Source organism: Ascaphus truei, chromosome 2, assembly GCF_040206685.1.
Source record: "Ascaphus truei isolate aAscTru1 chromosome 2, aAscTru1.hap1, whole genome shotgun sequence".
In the NCBI taxonomy this organism is placed as follows: domain Eukaryota; kingdom Metazoa; phylum Chordata; class Amphibia; order Anura; family Ascaphidae; genus Ascaphus; species Ascaphus truei.
In genome coordinates, this window is record NC_134484.1 from 438,193,542 (window position 1) to 438,220,722 (window position 27,181).

The window sequence follows — 27,181 nt, forward strand, 5'->3', positions numbered from 1 at the left end:
CGGAAAAAAAAAATACTGCATCTGCCCGCGGTTATCAGAGTTGCGCCGATACGGCCGCATTAGGATAAAGGCAGCCGCCACTGTATCAGTCACCTGCCTGTTCTCAGCATTTGTTGTTTGTATTGTGTTTTTGTGTATTTGCGTATATTTTTTTAGGTTATCATACAGTATTACGCTATGTCATTTTATTTATTTTCATTCCATGTTTGACCATGTATACGTGGAGTACTCCATTGGACCTGCCAGTACCATCGATTCTGGTAGTATATATTATATACTGAACATATATAAAGGATATATACAATCATTATACCCCTTTATTAAATCAAACTGCTCACCATGTTGGTTCAATTACAATGGCGAATATAAAGCCACATGGGGGCAAAGTTTATTGCTATTAACTACTGCTTTTATATTGTATTGTTGCAGCCCCTGAGAGTAAATGGTGTAAAAGTATACACTGAAAATGTGGACAAAAGGCAAATTATCTTAGATCTCCAGATAAGGTAAACTTTCCTAAATCCCAGTGACTTTCACTCTTCCTTACATTGCGTGTAGTGCTCTGTACATCAGCAATGCTTTTTGTGAATGATGTGAGCTGAAACCTTGCAGTTTAGAAATTAGGCCATTCCAGCTGTTTGTTTTCTGCCACCTTACCAGGGAAATATTGGATGAAACAACGGGTGCTAAACAGCTTGTGTTTTTTTTTTATTAACACTTCGAGCTTCACATTAGAAGATTAAACATACAAGACTTGCTCTAGACATTAATAGTGCAGGGGATGGTGCACACACGATACTAGAAGAAACGACCACAGGTGATTGGCGGGTGTGCCTTGATCTTCTTTCTGTTGCCAATCAGCCTCAACGGAGAGGCCATCAAATGGGAGACCAGCAGCTCTTACCTAGGGGTAACCCTAGATAGCAAGCTAAGCTGGAGAAACCACATTGAGAAGACTCAACAGAGGGCAACAGCCAAGCCGGCAGCACTGTACCCCATGCTGAAGACAAGGACCATGCCCATACAGAGCAAAGTCAACGTGATCAAGGCGATTATCAGACCCACCATGACATACGCTTCTCCGGTGTGGAGCGGTTGCCACGAACGGCACAGATCATGTCTTCAAATAGTACCGAACAAGGCGCTGCGGATGAAACACACCGTTTTTTTTTTTTTTGTTTTTTTTTATAAACATATTGGTTTAGTTGCTGGTATTTCCCTCCCTATTAATGAAATCCGCATGGTTGTCAGATCTTCCAGGTCACGGGCTAGTAGTAAGCCGCAACATGATTGGAGGAATGACATTGCGGCTCTCTACGGTTCAGGAACATAACGCTGGCAGCAAAACTTCAATGTATCTCTAGAACCAAAGGGAATTTCTGTAGCTAAAATAGCTATAAACAAAAATAGCACAGTATAGCTGCAGAGGACCTCGTCCCCCTGGCTCGATGAATATATAAAAAAAAATCAATAATGATGATCAGCTGGTCGGTTCTATTTTGCTACCTGCTCTTTAAAACGGGTCCTTTTCAAACATGAAGCAATGTTGTACTCTAATATTAATAGACTGCCCACTTATTAGTAGGACTGCATCAGCCTCTACCTCTTTAGTTGCCACCACATGTATAAATGATTTTTGTGTGTCTTGATTATGCAGCTTCTAATTCTCTTCTGTAGGAGGTACTCTGATTTTTAGTCATGAGTGGACATTCAAAGTGGTGCAAAGAATAGCATGCAGCTTGCAGTCTCTTTATTTCTTGCAAGTGTTATGAACTACAAATGCTTTTTTGTATCCCTCTTTAGTTTTGTAGGAAATTCGGATATTGATTTGGAAATTAAGAGATACTTCTGCAAAGCCGGTGTGAAAAGTATACAGGTAAATTCAATTACTGCACAGATTGTTATAGTGATTGCGTATACTAGTTGCGGAGGAGCCTTTCATAGCTCAAAAAGACAGCCTTAACGAGATATATAATTAAATCTCCAACAATCCATTTGTGAAAGTATATACAGCTAAACCCCGTTATAGCGCGGTCCTCGGGGGCCACCCGATCCAACCGCGCTACAACCGGGTTCGCGCTAATTTTTTTAAAAAAATGACCGCCGCGCGCCTGATCAGGAGGGAGGGAGTGAGGAGGGAAGGAAGAGGTGGCCGGAAGCCCTACACGTCCCCTAGCAACGGCGAGTCCAGCCGCAACCTGCTCCTTACCTCCCACCACCGGCATCCATTTCCTCCCCCCCAGGCCCCCACACCTACCGGCCCTCCGCGGCACAGCCACGTGGCCCTCCGAGTCCCAGCCTGCTCCTCACTCACCCCCCTCTCCTCCCGACACCCCCCCTCTCCTCCCGACACCCCCCCCTCCTCCTGATGCCAGCTCCGCTCCGATCTCTGCAGCCGACACCAAAGGAAGGGAGGAGGAGTGGGAGGTGTGGTGTAGTGTGCTGTGAGAGCTGCGTGCGCGGTGAGAGCTGCGTGCGCGGTGAGAGCTGCGTGCGCGGTGAGAGTGTGTGCGCGGTGAGAGCGCGCGCAGTGTGCAAAAAAATAGAATTTTTTTTTTCAAAATAAAAAACAGGAGCCACGTGAAAACCGCGATATAACCGATTTCGCGTTATAACGGGTCGCGCTAAAGAGTTCGGGTAATAGCAGCAGCTGGTAGGTGCAGGTGTAATCGATTATTATACAGAACCACTTTGTAGTTGGAAGGAAGGATATGGACTTATAGGGGTGTATATAGGGATTGAGCCTGCGGGCTCTGCTGGAACAACTGGCGGGGAAATACACTGGCGAGGAAAATGTAAATGACCTCTGCCCCGCTCGATTAAAGTTCACTTTCTGTCCCTCTATGGTCCCGGTGAAGCGTAGCACAACTAACAATGAAACACCGTCTCATTCAAACACATGCGTGTTTTTTTCTGTATCCAATCCTACAGAGCTGCCGTGCGTTCATCCAGTCAGGAACAATGTACAAAAACAAAGCAGGGGATTGGCTGGTCAGCGGACCCGAAAAAATGCACTAGCAACTCAAAAATAAAAAAGATTTATTCAACTACATAATAAAAACAAGGGGAATCTCCTCCCACTCGTTTCATGCTGCAATAGCGCTTTCTCAAGGAGTACTCCTTGACGTGGAAACTTGAAACGCGTGGGAGGAGATTCCCCTAGTTTAGTGCATTTTTTTGGGGTCTGCTGACCAGCCAATCCCCTACTTCGATTGCGTAAACTAATCTGAACTTATACTCATATCTCACCAAAGAGCATACCTAACTTGATGCTCAGTAGTGAGTACGCTGAGAATTCTTAATTTCTGTGTGTAAAATGTATAAGTATCCCAATTTTGAAGGAAAATAAGGGAGTGTTTTTTGTCCCACCGCTGCAAAATGCTTTTTGAAAACCTGTTTATTCTTTGCATTCTGCCCTACTCAAGTGGTTCTTAAGACGGGTGAACAAACATTTTTAAAACTTGGGAACCTGTTTCCGGGTTCTTGGGAACCTGTTCCAGAGCCGAAGTTATGTTGAAGTGGAGGGGAGGGAGAAAGGAAAGCATGGCTGTTTCTGCTCCCCCTCCCCTGTCAGTGTTTATGTATGTCAGTATGTATATGTGATGCAGTCACAGACACGGCTTACTAGCACAGTAACACTCCCCGCCTCTCCCATCACATTAAGAGCGGTGCTGGAGCTGACCACTGCACTCCCTCCCTCGGCCCTCTCGTGCCACCTGCTCTCTCGATTCCCTGCCCCAACCCCCTCCCCCCACCCCCAGATACTTCACACAAAGCGGCGCAGCACTGGCTGACCTGTCAGTCATCGCAGCGGCCAGTCTCACTGCACCCAATTGTGCTTTGATGTTGCAGTAGAAGAGCAGGATCAGACGCGCTGTTGCTGGTCGTGGCGGAGACTGACTGGTAAGGCATGTAATATAGTAAGTGTGGCTAGGAGGCGTGACCATGACGTCACAACGGTGGGCTGCACTGTGATTGGAAATAATAGGGAGCCCCTGCTACTGCTATGTTGGTTGTGAGCGGTGCTAATGGGTAGGTAGCGATAATTGAAATAGAGAAAGTAACCCAAGGAAAGCGCTCAAGCTCACGCTCTAATTGTGATTGGCTCAGTGGCACGGCCGCCGCTCCAAAATACAAATTTCTTTGCATTTCCACACAGCTTCCGCGCCAATGCTGTCTGCCGCTCCAGCGCTTAGTATAATACCAACCTAAGTCGGCATTGCATTGCAACATAGGTGCAATTTTAGGCAACCAGGCGCCAGGGATATATCCATACCTGTGCTAACATGGGGTAAAAGTACCACCAGGGGCGGGCCAAGAGTCTTACAAAGTGGTATCCCACACTAAGCTTCAGCTTGCTGTGGAAGAGAGACCGAGGCAAAAGAAGGATCTTCTCACAAGACATATTTACAGTTTAATTTCAGTAATTGATGAGGTATGGAAGAGCCATAGTGGAAAATAGGGGAATGATAAAATTTTAGGCATCAATACTTAGACACACCTGTGTATAATTTGGTACATATTGCTGTGATAGCACAGAATAAAATAAGATGGGTAATGGTTGCTCTGTAATGCCTTATTCCTTACTGTTCTGCAGAACCAAATCCCCCATGAAGGTACAATAGCAATGGAGGAATTTTTCAGAAATTATTCATGGTGTAATTTCATTTATTTATTAACCGAATGTTATGGGTCTTGCACAAAGGATCATTTTAAGGAAAAGAGGCATCCTAATCAAACCCTCTTCTAAATGAGAAATCATAGCAGAAGTGGTTGTATTTCACATTATGATTATTGTACAATGTGTCCACTTCATGGACTTGGTAAGACATATGTGGTTATGTAGGGGGGACTGCATATTCACACTTGGCTCTCTTCAGTGAATCTTCTAACCTAATATCTCATTTATTTTGAGAATGATGTCAAATGTATACACTTGTATGTATTTGTATTTCATCACTGTTAACCAATTAAGCATCTAAGATGTTCGTCTATTAATTTCCAGCTCCACGGAACACTGAGGGTCATATTAGAGCCTTTGATTGGAGACGTACCAATAATTGGAGCCCTGTCTGTCTTTTTCCTCAGGAAACCGGTGAGTATAAAACATTCCATGTTATTTCTGCTGACGCACTTTTGTCTCTTGCCCCACCGATGTTCTGGAGGCTAGAAGGAAGTCTCCCTAGACATCAGGGGAATTCACAGGAGCTATGTGGTCACTCTTAATAAATGATCCCTTCCCAGCACTCGTTGGGGAACACTGTAAATTGGATTGGGGTAGTCATTAATAAAGAAACCGCCAATCCAAAACAGAAATCATTAAGAAAATAGGTGCCAACTTGCCCTCTACCTGGCTAGATAAACATAACAAAAAATAAAAACGTCAGCTGAACTTTTTTTTTTTCTTCAATGGTTTTAGACACCGCATTGGTCTTTTTGTAACCATAAAAAAAGATAATGTGCCAAGGAAAGATAATACAAATGTAAGCTGGCGAGGTCTGCACCCAAAGTAGATTTATGGCTTGAGTAGTTCATGCTGTGTGGTACAACCAACCCCTAGAGATTACCAGTTTCGATCACATGCAAGAACTGTAGAAATGTCCCACTTGGTGGAATGCAGCTCACACACTTGCAGGACTGTTCAGACCAGCACGTAGCAGGGTTGCCACCTTCTACTCAAGGCTAACCCGGAGATAAATGTACAAAATTTCATCTGTTACTGGTAGCGTCTCACAGCATCCTCCTGCATCTCCCCCTACAACTCCCGTCAACATGGTTGCCCGTCGACAAATGATGCTGTGTTGCCATGACAACGGGACACTACGTGATGTCACAACGTTACGCAGCACCAAGTTGCCACGAAAACGGAACGGCGCGTAGCGTCCGGTTACCATAGCAACGGGCGTCGCATGATGCCGTGACGTCGCGTAGCTTCCCGTTGTCATGGCAACGCGGCACCATTTGCTACCGGGCAGCCGCGTTCACGGGAGTTGCACGGGGAGAATGCCGGGAGACACAAGATAAACCTGTAGCCCGGAGATACGTGACCAAAACCCGTAGTCTCCGAGTCAAACCCGTAGTGCTGGCCACACTGCGACGTAGTCATTTTTATTAGAAACAATGATGTCTTGCTTGGCACAGTCTCCTCTCCCCATTTGTGTGCTGTGCCCTTTTCATGGTGCCATTTGGACAGATAGTTGAAGTTGGACCGCAAACAGTGTATTTATTAGGTTGAATTTCCTCATCTTATTATTTATGTTCTATTAGTATTTGTGGATAGTAATAGGCAGTATACCCTATTAGGATGTGTGCCACATTAACACTCATTTAGAACATGCAATTTTAGCATTTGATTATTTCTGGAGGAAGCCAGAAGTTACATACACAGGGAGTCTTAAAACCACTTACTTTATGTTAGAAAGTGAAGAACCCTTGCTTTACATGTTACCAAATTAGACTATAATAGGAGACTCTCATTCATACAGTAAAAATATGTTAAATATTCTGTTTTATTGTAAAATGAGGAACAAAAAAAGTACAAAAATAAATGCATTGTGCAGGATCATTTTAATGTAATTACCATTCCTTCATAGTCTAATTGTTAACACGCTCACATTTTACAGCGAGCACACCGTACAAATAACATTCTAGGCATCAGATGTGATTTCAGTGTGGAGGAACGTGTACAGGCAGGAGCAGTGAGCCACGTCTTAATCCATGCAGTGCTTTGCAATCTTTCCTGTACTCTTGACAAGGTTAAAATGTTGCAGGAGTGTAGTTGGTGCATGTTTTCTTGAGGGCAGTACTGTATGTTCATTAAAGAATTGGGAGTGGAGTTGTTTTCCGTTGCCAAGCAGTGTTGCTCCTAACTTTCCACCTGGATGAATAGGAAATACAAAGGACTGTCGCATCATTTAAGACACCACTTAACCCTTTGCATTCCGGTGGGGCTGCGGCACATTGCAATCACCTAACCCAGGGGTGCCCAACTCCAGTCCTCAAGGGCTGCCAACAGGCCAGGTTTACAAGATATCCCTACTTCAGCACAGCTGCCATTCTGACTGACTGATCCAATAATTGAGCCAGCTGTGCTGAAGTAGGGATATCCTGAAAACCTGGCCTGTTGGCGGCCCTTGAGGACAGGAGTTCGGACCCCCTGACCTAACCGCTCCTCTGAGCAAACACGTGATCACAGCGTCACTGGTGATGCGAGCAGAAGAGTTCCTGCTCCGGCCAAACAGCGTTCAGGAGAGCAGCACGCAATCTCTTACAGAAAAACTTGCTTAAAACCCACGGCGTAGCCGGTACCTCATGGGGCCCCTTGAGAGTGGCAGACACCTTGAAGTGGTGGTAACGTTATGGGGTACTCAGAGGGTTAAACAGGGAATGCACAGATGTATGTAGCGCTAGTTTTTGTGTGACTTGACGCCCAGTAATGCTAAGCCGGTTACTGCATCTGCAGGCTGGTGCATGAAACAAAACAAGTTCCTTTCTCTTTTTATTCTATTGCAGAGAAAGTTGCGCAATGAACGTAAATTCAGTTTGGAAATATAAAGTGTGTGTGTGTGTGTGTGTGTGTGTGTGTGTGTGTGTGTGTGTGTGTGTGTGTGTGTGTGTGTGTGTGTGTGTGTGTGTGTGTGTGTGTGTGTGTGTGTGTGTGTGTGTGTGTGTGTGTGTGTGTGTGTGTGTGTGTGTGTGTGTGTGTGTGTGTGTGTGTGTGTGTGTAGCCCAACCACAGCTGAAGGCCACACATAACGCTACGTTACCTCTGTATACTATCATTCTTCCTGAACACAACAATTGATTTAAAGCTGCAGTTCAGCCAATATCCTGCATGTGTGTTTTTTTTTTAATAAATCAGTTCTGTAGTAAGAAAAAATACTTTTAGCATTCTCTGTTTTTAAAAAAACAACTGTGAAAGACCAATTTTCTTGTATTCTATTTTAACAGCCATTTGCTAAGGCACTGCCCCTTCATGTCCTGTCACAAGCCCTGGCACACCCCTTTGTCAGCCCTGCCCTCCCTCTTGCACATGTCAGTGCAGGAGTGCTCATGATTATTCATGAGCTTCCACTGACAGACAAGCAGAATATAAACAGATCCCTTCACTAATTATGTCACCAAATTTCGACCTATCAATACATGGAGAACGAATTGACCGGCAGCTATGCAGTTCTTTAGGTAATTAGAGATTGCACACATAAAACTATTGAAGTAAAAAAATAAATAAAATTAAAAAAAAGACAACTGCAGCTTTAAATTGCATCCCTTTGGCTGCATGCTTTGAATGCGGTGTGGCAGTACAGGAAACTACATATTTAGTTATCCAACATGCAGTCCAAAAGTTATATATATTTTTTTTAATGTACAGTAAGGATTTTGATAAATGATATCTTTGCTTTTCTTGTATAGTGCTGACTGTGTACAGAGCGCTGTACTTAGAATTTTGCAGTCCTTGCTCCGTAGAGCTTACAATCTATTTTTTGGTGCCTTAGGCACAGGGCGATAAAGTGACTTGCCCAAAGTTACAAGGAGCTGACACCGAGTTTGCAAGCAGGGGGGGCTGATTCAAATCCCAGTGTTGTTTATTTCAGTCTGTGCCTTTATAAGGCCGCGTTTATAGTGACGTGACCGATGACGTCAGCCGTCGCCACTGGCGAAAGTTGAATTTTAGTTTTAAGCGACGTCGCTAGCGACAAGGCCAGTGACGTCACAGAGGAGGAGATCAGCACTCTGTGATTGATAGAGACATGTGGCGACTGTCTCTAAAAAAATCAAATTTACCCAGCTTCCACATTTTTGGTCGCGCTTACTAGAAGTGCATGCAACGTATTTTTTTGGTCACTCCGTCGCCATCGCGCTTACTATAGGCACAAGCGACGGATTAAATTTTGTTTGTTTTGGAGCAACGTTGCGTCGCCAGGCACTATAAGTTTAGCCTAAGGCAGCGGCCACGCTTCCGCTACGCACGCTTGGAGCGCTCACTTTTATGATAGTAAATCAGCATGGCCACGCTGACGCTGCGCGCGCTCGTGCACGTACGCTTAGCAAAGCCAGGTGCTTGGGGAGACATGGAAAATTGATTTTCAAGTGCGCTGAAGGGTCACATGACCCTTCAGCAACCAATCAGCACCAGTCAATGCACACACACACAGCCCCACAGTCACATGCGCACACAGTCTCACACAGCCCCCCCCCCACATGCACAGCCCCCCCCGCATGCACAGCCCCCCCGCATGCACAGCCCCCCCGCACGCACAGCGCCCCCCCCCCCGCACGCACAGCCCCACCGCATGCACAGCACAGCCCCCCCACGCACAGCCCCCCCCACACGCACAGCCCCCCCCACACGCACAGCCCCCCCACACGCACAGCCCCCCCCCACACGCACAGCCCCCCCCACACGCACAGCCCCCCCCGACACGCACAGCCCCCCCCCACACGCACGCCCCCCCCTCCCCACACCCGCGCACGCACAGCCACACACAGCCACAGCCACACACAGCCACAGCCACACACAGCGACAGCCACACACAGCCACACACAGCCACAGCCACACCCCGCCGCTCTCACTTGTAAAATTCAGCAGGACAACAGAGTGCTCATGTTTGGAGTTGGTGACGTCGCTGCTCAAGCATGAGTGCGCTCAGCGGCCAGGCTGGGAACGGGAGTGCGGGCGACCGAGCACCATGACATCATGCGCTCTGCTTGCCATGCTTTTCCTGACCATCATGTTGCACACGTATGGGGGTGTGTCAGGGGGCGCAGCCATGACGTCACAGAGCTGGTTCGCCCTCAGTGGGCAAACCGTTCATGTGACGCGCCAGCGTGCGACAAACAAATTTGCTTGCCTCCGTAAGCAGCTGAGCGCTGTGCGCTCACGGGCATGTGCAGGCACTCGCTAACGCTGGCACACACATTGCCGCAATGTGTTTCATCTTCACCCTGGCCGCAGCCTTAGGCACTGAGCCACCACTTCAGGATGTTTCTTAAATGTTTACACAAATCATTAATCCCGTGGGTTTTACAGAACATCAGACCAAATTGCACCGTACGCAGCAACATCAATCCTAGTTGAGCATTAGTTTCTTCAAAGAAGTCTCATGTAATTTCTATTCTGTAGTTGAAGCAGCTTTGTTCTTGCATACAATCCAAAAAAAATCACAAATAACGCAACCTTTGCTTTACTGCCTATCTTGCTTATTTCTGAAATGTCTTTCTTTTTGGCAGAGGATTAATGTTTCAAATTACACTCCATTTAAAGTGATTCGGGATTGTTAAACATGACAGCTTCTTTAACTGCACATTTGCCAAAGTAGCAATTGGGGGAAAAAAATGTTGACCCGAAAACGATAAGTATTTAAAGTTGCAAAATTCTGCAGAGCATCACTAATCTTGGTGTGTTGGTTTTGCGTTGTAGCTGCCCCTACATCCCTCTGAGTCCTTCCTCACCATACAATTGTTTTCCATTCTTTGTCTTTTCGTTTCCACATTTCAGGTTTTTAAGGCATATTTGAAGTGGCCTCCTGCAGTAACTATTTTTGAGAGCCAATAATGTTTTAGGCTCTTAATCTCTTTAGAATTTGTGGATGTTTGTAAATGTGTAGTGTGATGTCTCGGTCACAGTGTTGGTTCTTATGTCCAGATCAAAGGCCGGGAAACATAGCGTTTGTGCACAGGAGGGTTTATTTACAAGGTACAAATCAGGAACAGGATTAGCTCATAACACAAAACATAAACAAAAGACCTATCTCCTTTCAGAAGTTCTGACTAATACAGCTTAGTCCCTAACTAACAGTGGGAGAACTAACCTCTTTCCCCACATTACACTCTGTACCTGCAGCTTTCCCCTTGCAGTCTCTCACAGGGCTGTCTGTGTACTGTATGTGCCTTCAGATCAACGCAGCAGCAAACTCTGTCTTTCCTTTTACCTTGAGGCTCATTAATTAATGCTCAGGTGAGGGGGAAGGGGAACACACCCTGGAAGGTGCTGGGTTCTATGTACCTCCCCTTAAACACATTCTGCTTCAGCACATCACAATAGTTATAACATGTAACATATGTTACTGCATGTTAATTCATAGGCAGGATTCGGAACATGAATAGTTAAACATCTACGTGTTCTGCTTCAGTCCATTTAAAGCTGCAGACCAAGCAATATCCTACATGTTTTTTTTAATAAATCCGTTCTGTACTATGAGAAAATACTTGTAGCTTTTTTTTTTTTTTTTTTTTTTTTTTTTAATACACGTTTTGTTTTGAAACAGGCTCTGACACACCCCTGTTTGAGCCCTGCCCTCTCTAGCAGTGCACCAATTGTACCTAGTGACTGCCTGGTCACAGGATCTTCCCCACAGAACTTTGCATCTTTGGTCCTCTTCTGGTGCACTGACAGACATTTAGTGAACCCCCGAGCCAAATCTTCGCCTGTCAATTTACAGGAGAAAGACTCGATCGGCAACTTGGCAAATTACTTATCATTGTGTGGATTGTATTGATGCACATATTAAAGGGGGGGGGGAATACAAAATAAAGTGCAGCTTGAACTGCTGCTTTAAGTGGTTAGTTAGTGTGTAGTTCTGCTCAGAACGTCTCTAAATTACAAGTTTAATTTCAGGAGGTTCTCAACATGCACATTTAAATCATATCTCCAAAGAGCAAAGGCACGTGACACATTTTTCAAATAAGTTTCCGCAGTGCTATTTAAATCTTGTACTGTAATTATTAGAATAAGTAACACTAAAAGATATAGCAAATAAAGATGTTCTGCCTCGGTGATTTGTGTGGCTAAAGCCTTCCATGACATGATTTCTAAACTAGAGCGCATTTGGATTAAAATCAACAGTGTATCATTACTTATGTGGAGAAAAGGCAGTGGAATTAGTTGGCTACATAGGATAGCTTTTCTATTGCGCTCATATTTTCCAGCAGTAATTGGCAGTAGCTCTCGGCTTGTTTTCCCTGTTGTGTTTGCAGGACTCTGAAACCATATAAGGCAATGTTGACTGATTTTTAATAATATTGTACATTCTTATCAAATGCGTTTGACCAATCTTTGTGGCTTCTTGATGTGAAATGTTGTACTGTAGTTATTTAATGCTTAACCAGATTATTTGTCCGTATACTGTATTCGCGTTGAGATATTAGTCATTTGTAGTAGATTAAACCCTTGGTTTCTGGAGGAGCCAGCATGTCTTGGCATGGCAATGGGTTTTAAGACAAACCATCCATCTCCTTACATCCAAAAATCTGTATCTTATTCTAAGCATTGTTTTAGGAAACTGTAAAGCCCAATATGTTGTGTTTGTAACATCCCACTTTGTCATGTGTGGAGCCTGAATTACCTGGTCTATTTAAAGCTCCGTTGGACATGTTAATCCCATTATCATCATGATCATGATATGGAGTTATACAAGGTTACTCGTTACATCTTTCATGTTTAGGTTACTTTTCAAGTATAACTTTGTTGACCTGTTCTCAGAAAGCTGCCAATAAATACATTAATATTGAACAATTTGATATTTAGTGTTACAAATATACACCGATTATCATTGGATACCATGTTGATATGCATATAAATTTAGCAACTAGTCTGACATTGACGTTTTTTACTTTTCGTTATTAATGCTTCATTGCAGCAAACAAAAAGGGAGGGATAAGGGAGTGATCGACTAAACCATACTAATTGTGTAGAATATGTAATAAAAATGATAAATTCAATTGATAATGAAGTGTAGGTACAACTGTGAACTGTACTGAATCAGAAAAAGTGGGGGGTACAGAGATCTGTACTCCAAAGGGAATCCACTTAAATGCACACTACCTATATTTAAAATGTAACCTTTAATATAAAGTCCTTAAAACATATATTACCAACAGAAAAAAATGTGACAATGTTTAAAAATGAATGCCATGGCACCGTGACGTCACGTGACCCCGCAGCATCATTTGACAGACAAAAGGTAAGGGAAGTTGCAGAGGCCTCGCGCCATCCCCTGGCACTTAATTTAAATGCCTTGGGGAAGAGCGCAAGGCCTCCATAACCGCCGCGCCCCCTGTTAGAAAATCTCGCACACCCCTGATCTAAGTGGTATGTTAGGAGGCTTGGCACAGACTTTTTGGTATGTTTTACACGTCGACCAACAGAAATTTGTCACATACAACCTTTTAATACAGGGCTCTTACATTTTGGTTGGATTCAATGGGATGAGATGGAGTAACGTGGTAGTATTTGTTTTATATAGCACACACACACATATACACACAATGTATCAGGCCAAATTCCTTCCCTGCATTATCTGCCTTAGATGGCTATCTTGTTTTTCTCTTTTTATGTCAGTGTTGAGCTCATGGAATCTGTGTAAATCAGTATTGCTGACCTGAGGAAGAGGGGAGCCCTCACTAAAGCTTGTCTTATAAGATCTATTGTTAGTCCAAATAAAACCGGTTTCACATAATACGAAAGTACTCATTTAGTCTGCACTATCACAACTAAACTAACACGGATGTTTCAACCTACTGTAATTCATGTAGTAATGTAAACATTATCCTATAAAATATGTTTTGAAGATTACATCTGATCTCGCTGCAGGACCAGCACTGACTGTTATATGATGAACAATAGTATGCTAAAAAATGTACTTACAGTATGGTTAATGCAATGGTTGCTATCGCTTAGTTGTAATCTAGGTCTGGGGGGCGCGAGACTTTTTTGAGGGGGTCGGGGGGGGTGCGGCGGTTACAGAGGCTCCGCGCTGAGAATGCGAGGTTTGTGTAAACTTACCCGTCTTCAGTCGTGCATCTCCATGGCAACGCGGCGTCAAATGACGCCGGTTCCCATAGATACGTGACGTCTGCCGACGCCACGGGTCATGCCGCAGTGTCATTTGACGCCACATTAGAGGTACGGGTGGCGCGACCCAGGAGGAGAGCAGGCAGGGGGGGGGGGGGGCCGCAGCGCAGGAAGTTTGCGCACCCCTGATCTAGGTTACTGAAAAGACCGACAAAATGTTAAAGCAAATTGAAGTGGCTGCACAAATGGTAAAAGTATTCAAGGCTCCAGTCCAGACAACAAGCCCCACAATACTGTACACGTCGTATAGCAGCAGTCCCTCAAAAATGACATTTTTGCAAACTTTTGAAAACCACGTACTCGTGCGGGCGTAGGAAGACAGACGCATTACAACCTGCTCACTTTAATGCGCCGTAAGGTAGCTTTCGGAAGTAGCACCTCTTATTAAATGTGTGTACTGTAATACACTCTGTAGGACTCGTGGTTGTTTTTTTATTTTTCACTATTCTATTAAAAGTTTCTGTAGCTGCATTGGTCCTGGAGAAGAGGAAAGTGCCTGTTAACCATCAGAAGACAGAAAAGTAGGAAGGTAAAAGTGATACCTTGGGGGATTAACATGACGTTTTCATGGATGAAATGGAAGTATATACATACATCACTTCCTTTGTTTTGAGTACCTGCAAATACTCCCCCCACCAGAGAGAAGTGGCACTCCAAGAGGTCTTTGTGAATAAAATATTCAATATTTAAATGTGGACGGATTGATGTGTTTGGCCCCAAAAGAGTCCGAAACGTTTGTGAATAAAATATTGTATATTTATTTGCGGACAAAGGCATCCTGGGTGCTGCTTATTTCTGTGTTGGAGAGTATTTGCAGGTTTCCTATTTCACCTTGGCGGGTGACGGCTGTGCTCCCCGAGGCATTTCAGCGAAGTCGTGGGTGTGCACCTTTTCTTCAAGTATTGCTTTGTTTTGAGTATACACAGAAATCGGAGACGTCTGAGGTTTTGTACTGAATAGATTAATGTGTAAAGAGCTTGCGTATTGGTCTGTTTAAAAGGCATCATCGGCAAGAACTCTAGCATATAAAAATATGTTCACGTTGCTATCCCTCAACAGGAAAGTGTAGTCAAATTACGGAAATCACAGCACCGAAAAATGTTCAGCATATAATTCCTCTTTAAACGTTTAAAAAAAGAAACCTAAATAATACAGAAAATGAGTCACCGCAGAAACCATGAAAAAACTTGGCCACGTTGATCATATCAAATGTATTTCAATTTGTGCCACAATTAAAAGGTGTATTGTGTTTTGGAATTTGAAAGAGGGTGGGGGGATGGGGGGTGAGAGAAAGGAGGGGCATGTGGGGAAGAAGCTGGTGAGGAGGGGAGTGTGTAGGGGTGAAGCTGCATTAAGTGTGTGGCCCCCCAGCAACATAATTGCCCACACCTGGTGTACACCCTATTATGAGGTGGTCTAAATTAATTGTTGAAGCAATTTTGTATGATGTGTTGACTTTAAATTACCTATGTATTCTGTTTTTATTGCATATAGACTATTCATACACGCACTACATGTTGAAGCTGAATTGTAAACCTCCCCTTGTAGAGGAGCTTTTGTATTTAAGAGGGTAAAACATTGCTAGCAGCCTTCATGTGCCGACACGTGTGCTTGGCAATGTAAGAGAATGCTATGTAGAGTATCAACACAGTGTGTTTAAATGCACTGCTCTGCTTTCTTGGAGCACCGTTGTCAGATTTTAAGACCCGTTTCTGACATCTGATGCAGAATTATAGACTTGTACCACTTATATTATAGCACATTTTCGGGCTCAAAAAGAAAGAAGAATAGCGCACAGACGCAGAATGTGGTAAATCCCATTGTGTGAACAATGTCACATCTCCTATTAATACTCCCCAAGTGGAAAGCTGGGGCATAGGGGGCAGAATTGAAACAAAGTACTTTGCATACAGATGAAGCAGATGTTATTATTGCCATTACTGCAAGTTAATGCACAAAATAATTTTATATTACCTGCTTTTTAGTTTTCAATGTCGCTGATGTGGAATAATAAATGTTGCATTAATAACGGATGCAATAATGTTTGCTACATGTGTAGGTGCAGGATACCCCCTTTTTTTACAGGATGGGAACAGCCCTCGAAGCTGAATAGCTCTTCTTCCTTTGTTATTGTTTTTCCCAGCGCTAGGGATGCCCCATTCTGGCAGTTTCCCTGGTAAAGTATCTTGGGGACGGTGGGTTTCCCTTGGAGGTGGGAATGGCACATTTTGGCTGTGGAGGAATCCAGAATAATGTGGAGTTACTGCTTTAAAAACACATTCTCTGTGAATATTATGCAGCCAAGTAACTGCTACCAACGTCCGTTTGTGGGCATTGGGTGGGCACATCCTGGTTTGTCATCTACTTGCTTAATGTGGCAGGAAATATCTGTGGTTTCCAGTGACAGACATCACAGTGGAAAACATCAGTTCTGCTCCATTCTCGAATCATGATGCTGTACATGCTTTAGTTGCAGCAATTATTCTGCATGGGGTTTACAGTGCATAAATCTGCAGTACATTGCAGGTTCAAGTACTGAAAGGTAGGTATGGCACTTTGATCTAGAAGGTATCAATGGTTTGTTTTTTGGTGCTTGAAAATCGGTATATAGTGCATGTCAAAATAGCTTGGTGAGAAGTTCAGAGCATTGTCTAGAAGTACAAAGATTGTGTCGACTGCGGCTTTGTTGTGGTCTTTGTCAATGCACAGTGGTCAGGGTTGTGCTTTGGTTTGTACTTTTACCTGCATATTTGTGTTCTATGTTCTACTATAGTGATGGTATTGCAGTGAGATGTCTGGATAAGTGGTGTTAAATTACCATCTGGTGTGTGTTATAGCCGATATATAGTTTAATACCGGATTGGTCCTAGGCCTCTTTTAAATGTATATGTATGTAATAAACGAGTGGTCTATGGCTGTGATTCCCAGCAGGGGGTTCGGGAACGCCTAGGTGTTTGTGAGGTTTCACAGAGGGGTTGACAAAAAATACTATATTGGCAGATTCCAGGCAGTATAGTGGGTTCCTGAGGCCGTGTGGTGGCTGCAGACTTAGGCCCCAAACTGCACTGTAGCATCGGTGGTATAGGTGTCAATTACAGCAGGAACTTCCACAGTCGCTCTCTGTAATGCTTTGCATCCACAGCGGCAGGGTGTTGTGAGGTATGACTTTTGAAGCGCCTGCATTAATTGGCAGCTATAACACTCACGTTGTCTGCCCACAAGATCAGGACAAGGTTTAGAACCACTGCTCTATGAGGAAATAATATAAGAATGAATTCATAATTAACATAATGAAAATGAGAGCAGTGTGAATTGCTTGAACACCCCATTCTTTGTCATTCTTTGCCATACTTTGTCATTCTTTGTCATTCTTTGTCTGTATTTGCTATTTTGATGTTGAAACAATTTGTGTCTTATCATAATACTGAAATAGAGTACGTCTAAAACTATGCATAGATGTCTGTGGTTTGTTGGATGCTATTTGGTAGCTAGCACTTAAGCCAAAGACTTGGGTCAGTATCAATCACCACATACAAAATACACATCTTGTACCTTTGGGCATCGTCACTACATTTCAGAAATGTACTGTATGCTGAATGCATTGTTTGTTCACAGCTTCTATTAGGTTGGTACCAAACATAATTACATGTAATTTTCCTTGTCTCACGCTATATTTGTATCCCTTCTTTTTAGCTACTAGATATCAATTGGACCGGCCTTACAAATCTCCTGGACATCCCTGGGTTGAAGTAAGCATTGAACGAAATACTGTAAATCTCAATAGCCATATTTCAAACTGTAATGACTTGTAATGATTGTACTAGAGAAAAGTGTGTAATGCAAAGATTGTGCAACATTGGGCGTCCCCAACCACGCACACTGTTTCAGAAAAAGACAGCATTTAGAAACACCGGTGCATGCACCTAACTTGCATGTGGATGGGATGTTCATTGTTGTCATACAAAAATGTTGAGGTTTAGGCAGTACTTGTGTAATCCAATTTTTTATGGTAAACCTGTTATGTTCAATGGATTTTTGTCCCCAGCGTGCTTGGTATTTTCTAAATACTGTATTTTTTTTGCGGTACGTGTTGTGACGTTATTGCTGTTTGTGTTCTGTTCTCACAATTACCTAAACTGAATGCATTTTAACGTACACAACTTAATTTGATTTTGGCCACATTTCATTATTCACCTGCGTGTGCAATCTGTTGAAACTGATTTCTCGGCCCGACGGGCAGGTCACGTGAGCGGTTCGCCCAATGAGGGAGAACCAGCTCCGTGACGTCACAGACACTCCTAGACACCCCCTTCCTCCCCCCCAAGACTGCACGTCTAGCATGTCCAAAAAACGCGCCCGCTTCACTCGGGTGACGTCACGGACTCGCACGCCTCTGCACGGGTGAAGGCTGTTTGGCTGCGTCCATACAATCAGTGTTTGCTTTAGCTCTTTTCAACTCCCTGCTTCCACCTAGTGGACATTAAATGACTGGACAGTGAGTTGGAATGGAAGTCCATGATGTCTCACTTTTTGTTTATCATTCTTGCCAGTGCAGTAAGCTTTTTAATTAATTAAGTTTCTTACATATGATACAGGTCTGTTAGTCCTATTTCTAGCTAATTCAGGTCTGAAGACCTGTGCATAAAATGTCAGTTCATTACCAAAAGACAGTGAATTTGATGCCTCTTATTATTATTTTGTATCGGGTAATTTATTGTTTCCCAGCTCCACATGAGCACTTGGCTGTTTTTGGAGCAAGATTCATATCCTCTTAACTATGATATATTGCCTACAAAAACATAATTCATAAATGCCATTATTGACATTTTTGGAGCAACAAAAAAACATTTTGTGTTTCCTTTTAGTATCCTAGGCTGAAGTACTGTACTATATTTACTTGAATATTTGGTGTTTAGATGTGCTTTGTTTATATGAACTGGAATTGTGAAAATAAGAGATTTCTCTTATTTACAATAATGTATATATTTTTTTTATTTCTTCAACAGTGGTTTGTCAGATACAGTAATACTTGATATAATATCCAACTACTTGGTACTTCCAAACCGTATCACTATCCCTCTCGTCAGCGATGTACAGATTGCACAATTAAGGTTTCCTATACCAAAGGTGAGACACTCGTAACTTTATATGCATTACTTCTTAAGTGAGGCTGTTTGTAGTTGTAAGGAAGTCCTTAAATGTGTTCTCATTGTGGCATTTTGGTGCTATTATTATATATTATTGGTGGTTACCCACATTCCCTAACGAGGTGGTTAGCCTTTTTATGTCAAACATGCTGTGTGTGTCAAAACCATTGACAAGAGTTGCAGAAACATGACAGATTGGGGGGAAAAGAGCTTTAATAACAAGGAAAAAATAGAAGGGGAAGGATGGTTAATTCAACAAGTCAATATGCATAAATAACCACCATAAGCTGATATACAAAATCCACTTTGATCACGACACATGATGTATTGATACAGATGTGTAAACAAATTGCTAGTTCCTCTAAACCGCTGTCCTTCAGCTTGTGAGTATGATGACCGTTGCTATGAAGCTCGGCATTCCCCTCATTCAGTAGCTACAGCCAGCGCCATTTTTCTTACTGTAGAGAGTATTCTGTAAATGTAGGTTGTTCATTTGAACGATTAAGTTACTTTTAATTTCCTCCTACAGGCAGTTCTGAGGATACATTTAATTGAAGCTCAAGATCTGATGTGGAAAGATACCTACCTGAAAGGACTTGTCAAAGGAAAGTCTGACCCATATGGAGTGATCAGAGTTGGAAGCCAAGTTTTCCAAAGCAAGGTCATCAAAGAGAACTTAAGCCCCAAGTGGAATGAAGTCTATGAGGTAGAAATTCAAAGATTGTTGGTGTAGATCTAATAATTCCATATTCCTAAATTGAAACAAAACACGAAAAAGCCAAGGTATCCTTTTATACAGTGAGTCTGTTTTTCCAATTCCTGTGGTTTTTGGTTTTTAACGTGGGTTGACCAATTGCTGCAATTGATAACGATCGGAAGGAGCAAATAACTAAAGTACTGTATGTAGCAGTTCACTAATCTTGGTGATGAAATACTTGACATTCACTCTGACAATGGGATATATACTGTATCTGTTGGATACAGACCGTTTTTTCTGTCTAGGAAACCTAACCATAGATTTCTAATTGTAGGCTTTAATTCATGAGCATCCTGGACAGGAGCTTGAGATTGAGCTCTTTGATGAAGATACAGATAAAGATGACTTTTTGGGCAGGTAAATCCAGAACCTTTTGGCACTCATTTTTCAGATCGATCTCTTAAAATGTACCTGCTTACATTAGTAATTAGATGGGCCTGTCAGGATAGCTGGTGGCAAGGGGGAAAATGTGACTTTCATATCCTGAACTGTCTAGATCTAATTTAAATTATTCCTAGGTTGTATTGTGAAAAGATGCATCAATAAGCAAAATCTAAAGTTTACAGACATGCTTAAGATAAAACTGGGTTCTTTCTGAAGTGTGTTGAATCAGAGATAAAGCCATCTTGAAAAAGACAAATGTTCAACTTTCTAAAATGTGAGGGCAGCGAACAGTCTCCAGGTTTGATCATCGTTTGCGATGTTAACTTGTTCTGTAAAAGTTTGCCACTGTGGGATAATGGGTAATTGTTGCAGGCAATTTTTCAAAACCATGTGAGAACAAATTGCCAAATTCTTTCACAGATTTTATATTACCGGTATTTGAAATAGCGCCTGTAAAATAAGCGATCTGCAGTGATGTTCTTTTTACTGTTTTCAGTTGTGTGTGCTTTGGACCAAGAGTTTAAATAGAAATATCCATGTTTATTCCAGTTGCAAGTAAATGAGTACTTCAGCATTAGGTGATACCTTTTTTGTTTTTTTGGCCCAACAATTTATATTCTAAGACAAGCTTTTGAGAGCTCCAATCTCTTCCTCAGGTGAAGCAATAATAATGAGCAAAATATTCTATGAGTTTAACACAGATGTGTAAACCAAGATAACAATCTAAGGCAGCAGAGACATTATAGCAGAAGACAATGCGTTTGGAACATTTATAGAACATTGGCCAAAGGTTATTCAAATGTAGTTTTTACATGTATCGTCTGTCATCTTAAACCAGTTTCTCTGATGGACAGCCATGTTGTACATAAAGGACAATTCTAATCAATGTTGTTGAAAATAGATTATACTGTATTAAACTTTTTTTTTTTTTTAAACCTTAGTGATATTAAAAACTAAAGTGTTTGCATATTTTGATGGGATAGAATAAAAATGTAAATAGTTCTCAACAACCATTCTTATAATACGTTTGCTAACTGAGGGGGGGGGGCTGTGCCAGCAAAGAATTTACATGTTGACTTTTCTAAAATTACCAATCGGAGTGTTTGCTGTTCTCTTTCAGTCTCCTGATTGACCTGGCTGAAGTGGAGAAGGCGAACGTGGTAGATGAGGTAAATTCGCTGTGCTGTCTGCCTGTACTTTGCACTTAAGGGCATAACTTCTATTTACCACTAGCAAGAGAGATGATGAAATAGAAGTACTTGTTAAAATATGCACCTTTTTTTCCAATTTCAACCAGTTGTCATCCCAACAACCAATAGTGAATGCTTAGAAAAGCCCCCTCGTGATATTATGGCCAAATGTGGAAGCAGTGTTCTAAAAAGATAAAATGTTAAAAGAAAAACATATTTGGGGCTGTATCCCAGAATCCTAGTTGGGAGTTCAGTGTTTCAGATAACGTGTCATTGTATGGTTTCGCTTCCGTTGCAGAATGATCAGTAGTGCAGCCTCCCTTCTTAACCACGTTACTGTGGGAGTGCTAAAGGTTTTGATAGACTAACACACGGGTTATGAACCAACATAGGAAACAATATTTGCACACATAGTTAGTGTCAGTAATAATTATTGTTTTTATTTTTACATGGAATATATTGCTTTTTTTGGTGTTTTTAATCGGTTTAAATATTACATTTCTTGCAGTGGTTCACTCTAGATGAGGCTACTACTGGGAAACTTCATTTGAAACTGGAGTGGCTTACACCAAAGTCGACAGCTGAGAATCTTGACCAGGTACATAGATACTTAGAGTATATATATATATGTATGTCTTAAAAACGACCTTGGATCATGTACTCTTTAAAATTCGGATACTACCCTGCATTAGAAAATCTGAACATGTATAACCTTTACTGACAGACGTGGAACACTATATAATATTAAAGTTTGTGTGGATCAGTGGTATTACCTGAACTGATGTGGTCTCGTAGCATGACTACCACATTGTTTTGTCCATAATGTTTTTGCAACAATGAAAAGGTGACCATTGAATAGACCAAATGAAGTATTTGCTGAGCCCTGGGGGAAAGAAAAGGTAGGGCCAGACATGCTCCAGGGAAACCTTTGATGCAAAAAAAAAAATACAAACGGAATATGGATTATTTTTCTTTCTTTTTGGTACCCTGATTTTTTTCTGAATACTGATCTGTCCCGAACAACTTGCCTGTCTGCAAATGTTTGTTTTCTTGCTTGGACTGCTCTCTAGTCATTCTTCAAAATGTCCACATTTCCTCCATTTGACCTAGTTGGTTCACTTTTCATCTACTCCTCTCCTATTCCGCACGCCGTTCATACTAGATTCTGGCCTGCTCTGTTTTGTAATTGTTAATATTTAGCCGATCACCTTAATGGGTAGCTCCCACAGTTCACTTGGAAAATGTTTTCTAAGCGCTTAAAAATAAGAAAGTATTTCAGGTTGATTTACCAAATCGTGCAATCCGTTTTTGCTTCCGTTCCGGTCGGTGAAGTCAATGCTGGCAGCGGAAAGAAAGCTGCATGAACAACATAGCCACCCTGTCTCTTTCAGTGTTTAATTATTGTAAATTCAACGCAAAAGCTTTTTAAAGCAGCAATTCCATCTACTCTGTTTTGTTTGGTCCCCACCCTCTGTCCTTGAGATACACCCTGTGTGTTTAAATGTCTCGCAGGCCGATAGGAGCCGCAATGTCGTCCGAATGTACGGCTCTTTAAATCCCAGTGAGACGCCTTCTAAGAAGAAATAAAATAGGTGATTTTCCCCTCAAACTCTACTGGTATTGTAGTGTAGTTGCAACTACATTGTGGTGTGACGGATGGGGCAACAACGTTTCTGTAACGCCTGCTAATCCTTAAAGTATACATAGCTCTTTGAAATATTGGTTTCTGATTATGTGTTATTTTTCTTCAGGTGCTAACGAACGTTAAAGCTGACAAAGACCAAGCAAATGATGGCCTTTCGTCTGCTTTGCTTATAGTGTACTTGGATTCAGCGAGAAGTTTGCCTGTAAGTGGAAACGCGCTGCTAGGCTATTGCTTTGAGACTAACTACTGTGCATTCTTTGTCACCAGTTCCTTAAAAAGATGAGCTCTGCTTTCCTTGCTTAATCCCGGTCATGTAAATGCTATGTAAATGCTTCACCACAGTAATGGTACAAAAATGTATTATGGCTTCTCCAGTGCTACCAATGACAGAGTACATCTGATTTTTAGAGAATGGTTTTGCAGCTTTAAAGCCTTGAATATTGGGAGTTTGCAAAATGGTCGTTATGTGAACGTGACCATCATCAGTCTTTATATTTGTAACTTTTTCCTTCTGGTAATTAAATGGCTTTTATTCACTCCAAGCACTATGTATTTCTTACCTCTTGACCTGCTCACTATAAACCATTTCAGAATGGAGAAAGAAGCACGTCCCCCATCTCATTGCTTCGTTTTGGTGGGCAATGATTTTCGGTCACGCCGTTTTCCTTTCCAAAAGACAAATTGGCCTAAAGAGCAATGGACACTGTATACTCAAAGCATATTGCTATTTCTAGAATGGCATAAATGGGAGTCGCACTTTTTATTCTCATAGTGGCTGGCATGTTGGGATCTTTTCGTATGCTAAAAGATTCTGAGAGACATTGCTGAGCAATACGTTTAAGTCCTCCGACACCAAAGGGGTAGAATATGCCTGTCTGTAACCAGTTGATTACTTTATTGGTAAGAGCTCTGTTGGGAAAGTAGTTTATCTAAAATCCTTTGTGCGTTTTTGGTAAAAAAAAAATATATATATTATTCATTTGGACGGTCAAGAGGTATGAGTTATGCGAGCTGGCTTAAAATGCATAGACTTACATTTTTCAAGCTGTTTCTACTTTTATTAACTTTGTGCCTTCAGTTTCATAGTCACATTCTCAATTATGGATGTTTTGGGTATTTACACTTTTTCACATCTATTTTTTTGAGGATTTGTTTTAATTCACAAGTGCAGCTTTTACAACCCTTCAGCAGCGTTTTACAGCTTCATACCATGCTTTTCATTCTATTACTATTTTCGTTCATATTGTTCTGTGTCGTTTCTATGTTTGCTTTATCTCATTTTCATCTTCCTAAGAGTATCTACGAGGGAAACTTGGGTTGTGGCTACTTAAAAGAGCGAAAAGCTTCTGGACTGATCTTTTGTGAAAATACTTCCTCTCTCTATAGAACATTATTTGTGAGTTCTCTGGTGTGGCTGGGTGCTGTACTAAACATGCATGTGTGTTTTCAGTGCATGTTTTCAGCTTGTCTTCACCGTTGTATATCATTTGATTCACAACAACATTTGTCATTTGGAATTCAAAGCTGAAGAGCATATCCAATTCTTTTCTAGCTTGAAAGGCACATTGTTTGTAGTTTTGAGATGTTTTATGATACTGCTGCAGTAACCTTTTGTATCAGGAGTGGTCAACTCTAGTCCTCAAGTGCCACCACAACAGGACAGGTTTTCAGGATATCCTGGCTTCAGCACAGGTGGCTGAGCCACCTATGCTGAAGCTGGGATATCCTGACAATCTGACCTGTTGCGGTGGCCCTTGAGGACTAGAGTTGGACACCCTTGTTTTGTATGAAAGGCTGGTCATTTGTGGCTAGTGCGTGGTATGAACTTGAAGCCACTAATGGGATTAAATCCCTCTTCCACAATGAACAACAAATTACAGCAGCGGGGAGGAAGTCGGATAAGCCTGTGAGCATCAGTGAAAACCTTGTGTGCAGCCCTTGCTGTCTTTGTTTGTGTGGGATAAGCAGGGAGAATTGGATCGAGGGAAACAGGAGAGTGACGGGTAACAAAGAGAGGGTTTTTAAATGCAGTTCATTTGCCTGAAACTGTCCTGCGGGGTATGTTCTATGTAAAGTTGATCCTTGCAGCCATCTCAATTAGCGGTTTAATTTTTAATAAAAACTGTATATTCCTAAACCGCGATGAAGGCATCAAAGAGGAACATCAGACATTTCTTACATAAAGAACCGTTTTATTGTTATCGTTTTAAACAAAAACCTTTGCACACCAGATAAAATTGATGAGGGGAATAATATATTTTTACTACGTGTTTAATGCATTAGTAAAACTATTCCCAAAGTTGTTATCATTTTTTTTTAATATATATATTTTTTTATTGTCTTTTTCTATTAGTTTATTGTCTACATCGAAGGCAAAATAAATAAAAAAAATCTAATGAATATGTTATCGGTTATAATCCACAAAAAGGGGGTCTTGTTTTGTTAATATTTTTCAATGAGCTGAAGGTAAAGCACGTTCAATTGTCTTTAGTTTAACGTCACCTGGCTTGCTCTCTAGTATAGTGTGTGTACAGGTTCCCCAAATAATCATCTAAACAGAGCTACATTTAGGTCTGTTACTCGTTCCCCTACTGAGTTACAGCTGCGTAGTTACAAATGTAGCCAGACTTACTGTCTACTTGGCCGTCGGACCACAGTGCAGCAGCGTGTGATCACAGCCTTGAAAACAGAAAGCGTTCCAGGAGGATGAACGCTGCAGGGGTCTCTGCTTCTGAATTGGACCAGCGCGGCGTCCACGTCCTTCCCAGCTAGCCACCTGTCTGTGAGCGCTGAACAGAGAAGTCCCAGAGAGAAGCAATTTCTGTGTCACATAGCAGCTCTTAAAAGATAAAACCATGGGCTTTTTATTATTTTTGACATAGGATTGAAGCAGGGGGTCTCCGAAGCTCAATCCCATTAATTTCAGCTCTGGGGACCCCCTGCTTCCTGAGATACAGACCGCGGTAGGGGGTGCCGGTATATATCCTGCAAGTTTACAGTACATGTCCACTTCACAAGGGCCAAAAGGAAGCCGTGACCGGATGGCATCATACATAGTTACATAGTAGTGTTACATAGTCCTGACTTCCGATTGTGGAGCGGCTACCGACATCCCCTACGGAGGTCTGTATCTTCTCCGGGAGCAGCGCTTGGCTTACTGCAGCTCTGTCCTGCCCCTTGATAACGTAGATTCCCGAATATGGTCCTATGGTGGTCCCCCTCGTGACGTAGAGGCTCATATTCGGGTATCTATGGCATCAAGGTGCAGGACAGACCGGACCAAATTACGTCCCTGCAACAAAACTCCCCCTTTTCTCCCACCCCTCCATGCCCCCCATTGATTAATGCCCACTATCCCTGTTAGACAAATGTGGTTAATAATGATTTTGGGCTGTAACCCAAAAAATAAATACACGTATAAAAAAATATTAATAACCCCCCTTCAATACCTTTTGTGCCTAACCGCTAAGGTAATGATGGGATTAACCCCTCCTGTTCCCCACGGAGGCCAATCCACCCCTCTACGTCAACACCTACAATAAAACTATAATATTCTAGTGTATAGTGATTTTAGGAATACAAAAAAAAATGCTGCTCTGGGGAGACACAGAGAGACACAGCTTCTCTCTGGGAATCCTCTGCGCAGCTCTTTCAGACTGGCTGGCCAAGCTGGATTAACGCTGCAGGGGTCCCCTTTTTATTCCTCCCAGACCGCAAGATTTAATGTTTTCAGAGCCATGGATTTAAGAGTTTTTGGGGACGGCAAGTCTGGGTGCATCTGTACAAATGTTTTCCCTTTTACGTGCCCACAGAGCGGTGACACAGGTAGTAGTGGAATGATACCAGATATGATGAACATCATTTCTTTATTTTACTACATTAGAACAGTTTTAATTGTGATGAGGAAAGGTTCAAGTAATTCATAATTTTCTGCTGAAAGGTGTTGGAGGGTCACAATGTTGTCCATAAGTTGTTGAATCACAGATGAAGCCTAAATGATTTTTGAAATTTGCCTTCTATTGTAATGGCTTTTGGTGAGAAATAGGCTTCTAAAGAAGAAGACATTTTGAATCTCTTCTGTATAAATGAAAGATGAACAACATTTGAAAATGCGATCTCCTGTAATAATTGTGACTTATTTATCACAGAATCCCTTGCTGCAGTGGAAGAACTGTATGCTAGGAGATAATGGTGGAAAGCAGGGTA

At 42.2% G+C, this 27,181-nt stretch overlaps 1 protein-coding gene across 4 annotated transcripts in view; it reads left to right on the forward strand.

Annotated features, from left to right (window-relative positions):
* ESYT2 (extended synaptotagmin 2) overlaps positions 1-27,181 on the forward strand; it is a 133,046-nt gene that overhangs the window by 79,822 nt on the left and 26,043 nt on the right. For 2 of the 4 annotated variants that reach the window (XM_075587830.1, XM_075587833.1), the window contains 11 exons: positions 430-506; positions 1,804-1,876; positions 5,006-5,095; positions 17,546-17,601; positions 18,859-18,979; positions 19,529-19,705; positions 20,031-20,113; positions 21,261-21,309; positions 21,839-21,928; positions 23,082-23,177; positions 24,270-24,371. In XM_075587830.1, the coding sequence (XP_075443945.1) occupies positions 430-506; positions 1,804-1,876; positions 5,006-5,095; positions 17,546-17,601; positions 18,859-18,979; positions 19,529-19,705; positions 20,031-20,113; positions 21,261-21,309; positions 21,839-21,928; positions 23,082-23,177; positions 24,270-24,371 (1,014 nt within the window). The remainder of the gene's footprint in view (positions 1-429; positions 507-1,803; positions 1,877-5,005; positions 5,096-17,545; positions 17,602-18,858; positions 18,980-19,528; positions 19,706-20,030; positions 20,114-21,260; positions 21,310-21,838; positions 21,929-23,081; positions 23,178-24,269; positions 24,372-27,181) is intronic. The other 2 variants (XM_075587831.1, XM_075587832.1) reach the window with 1 other exon arrangement.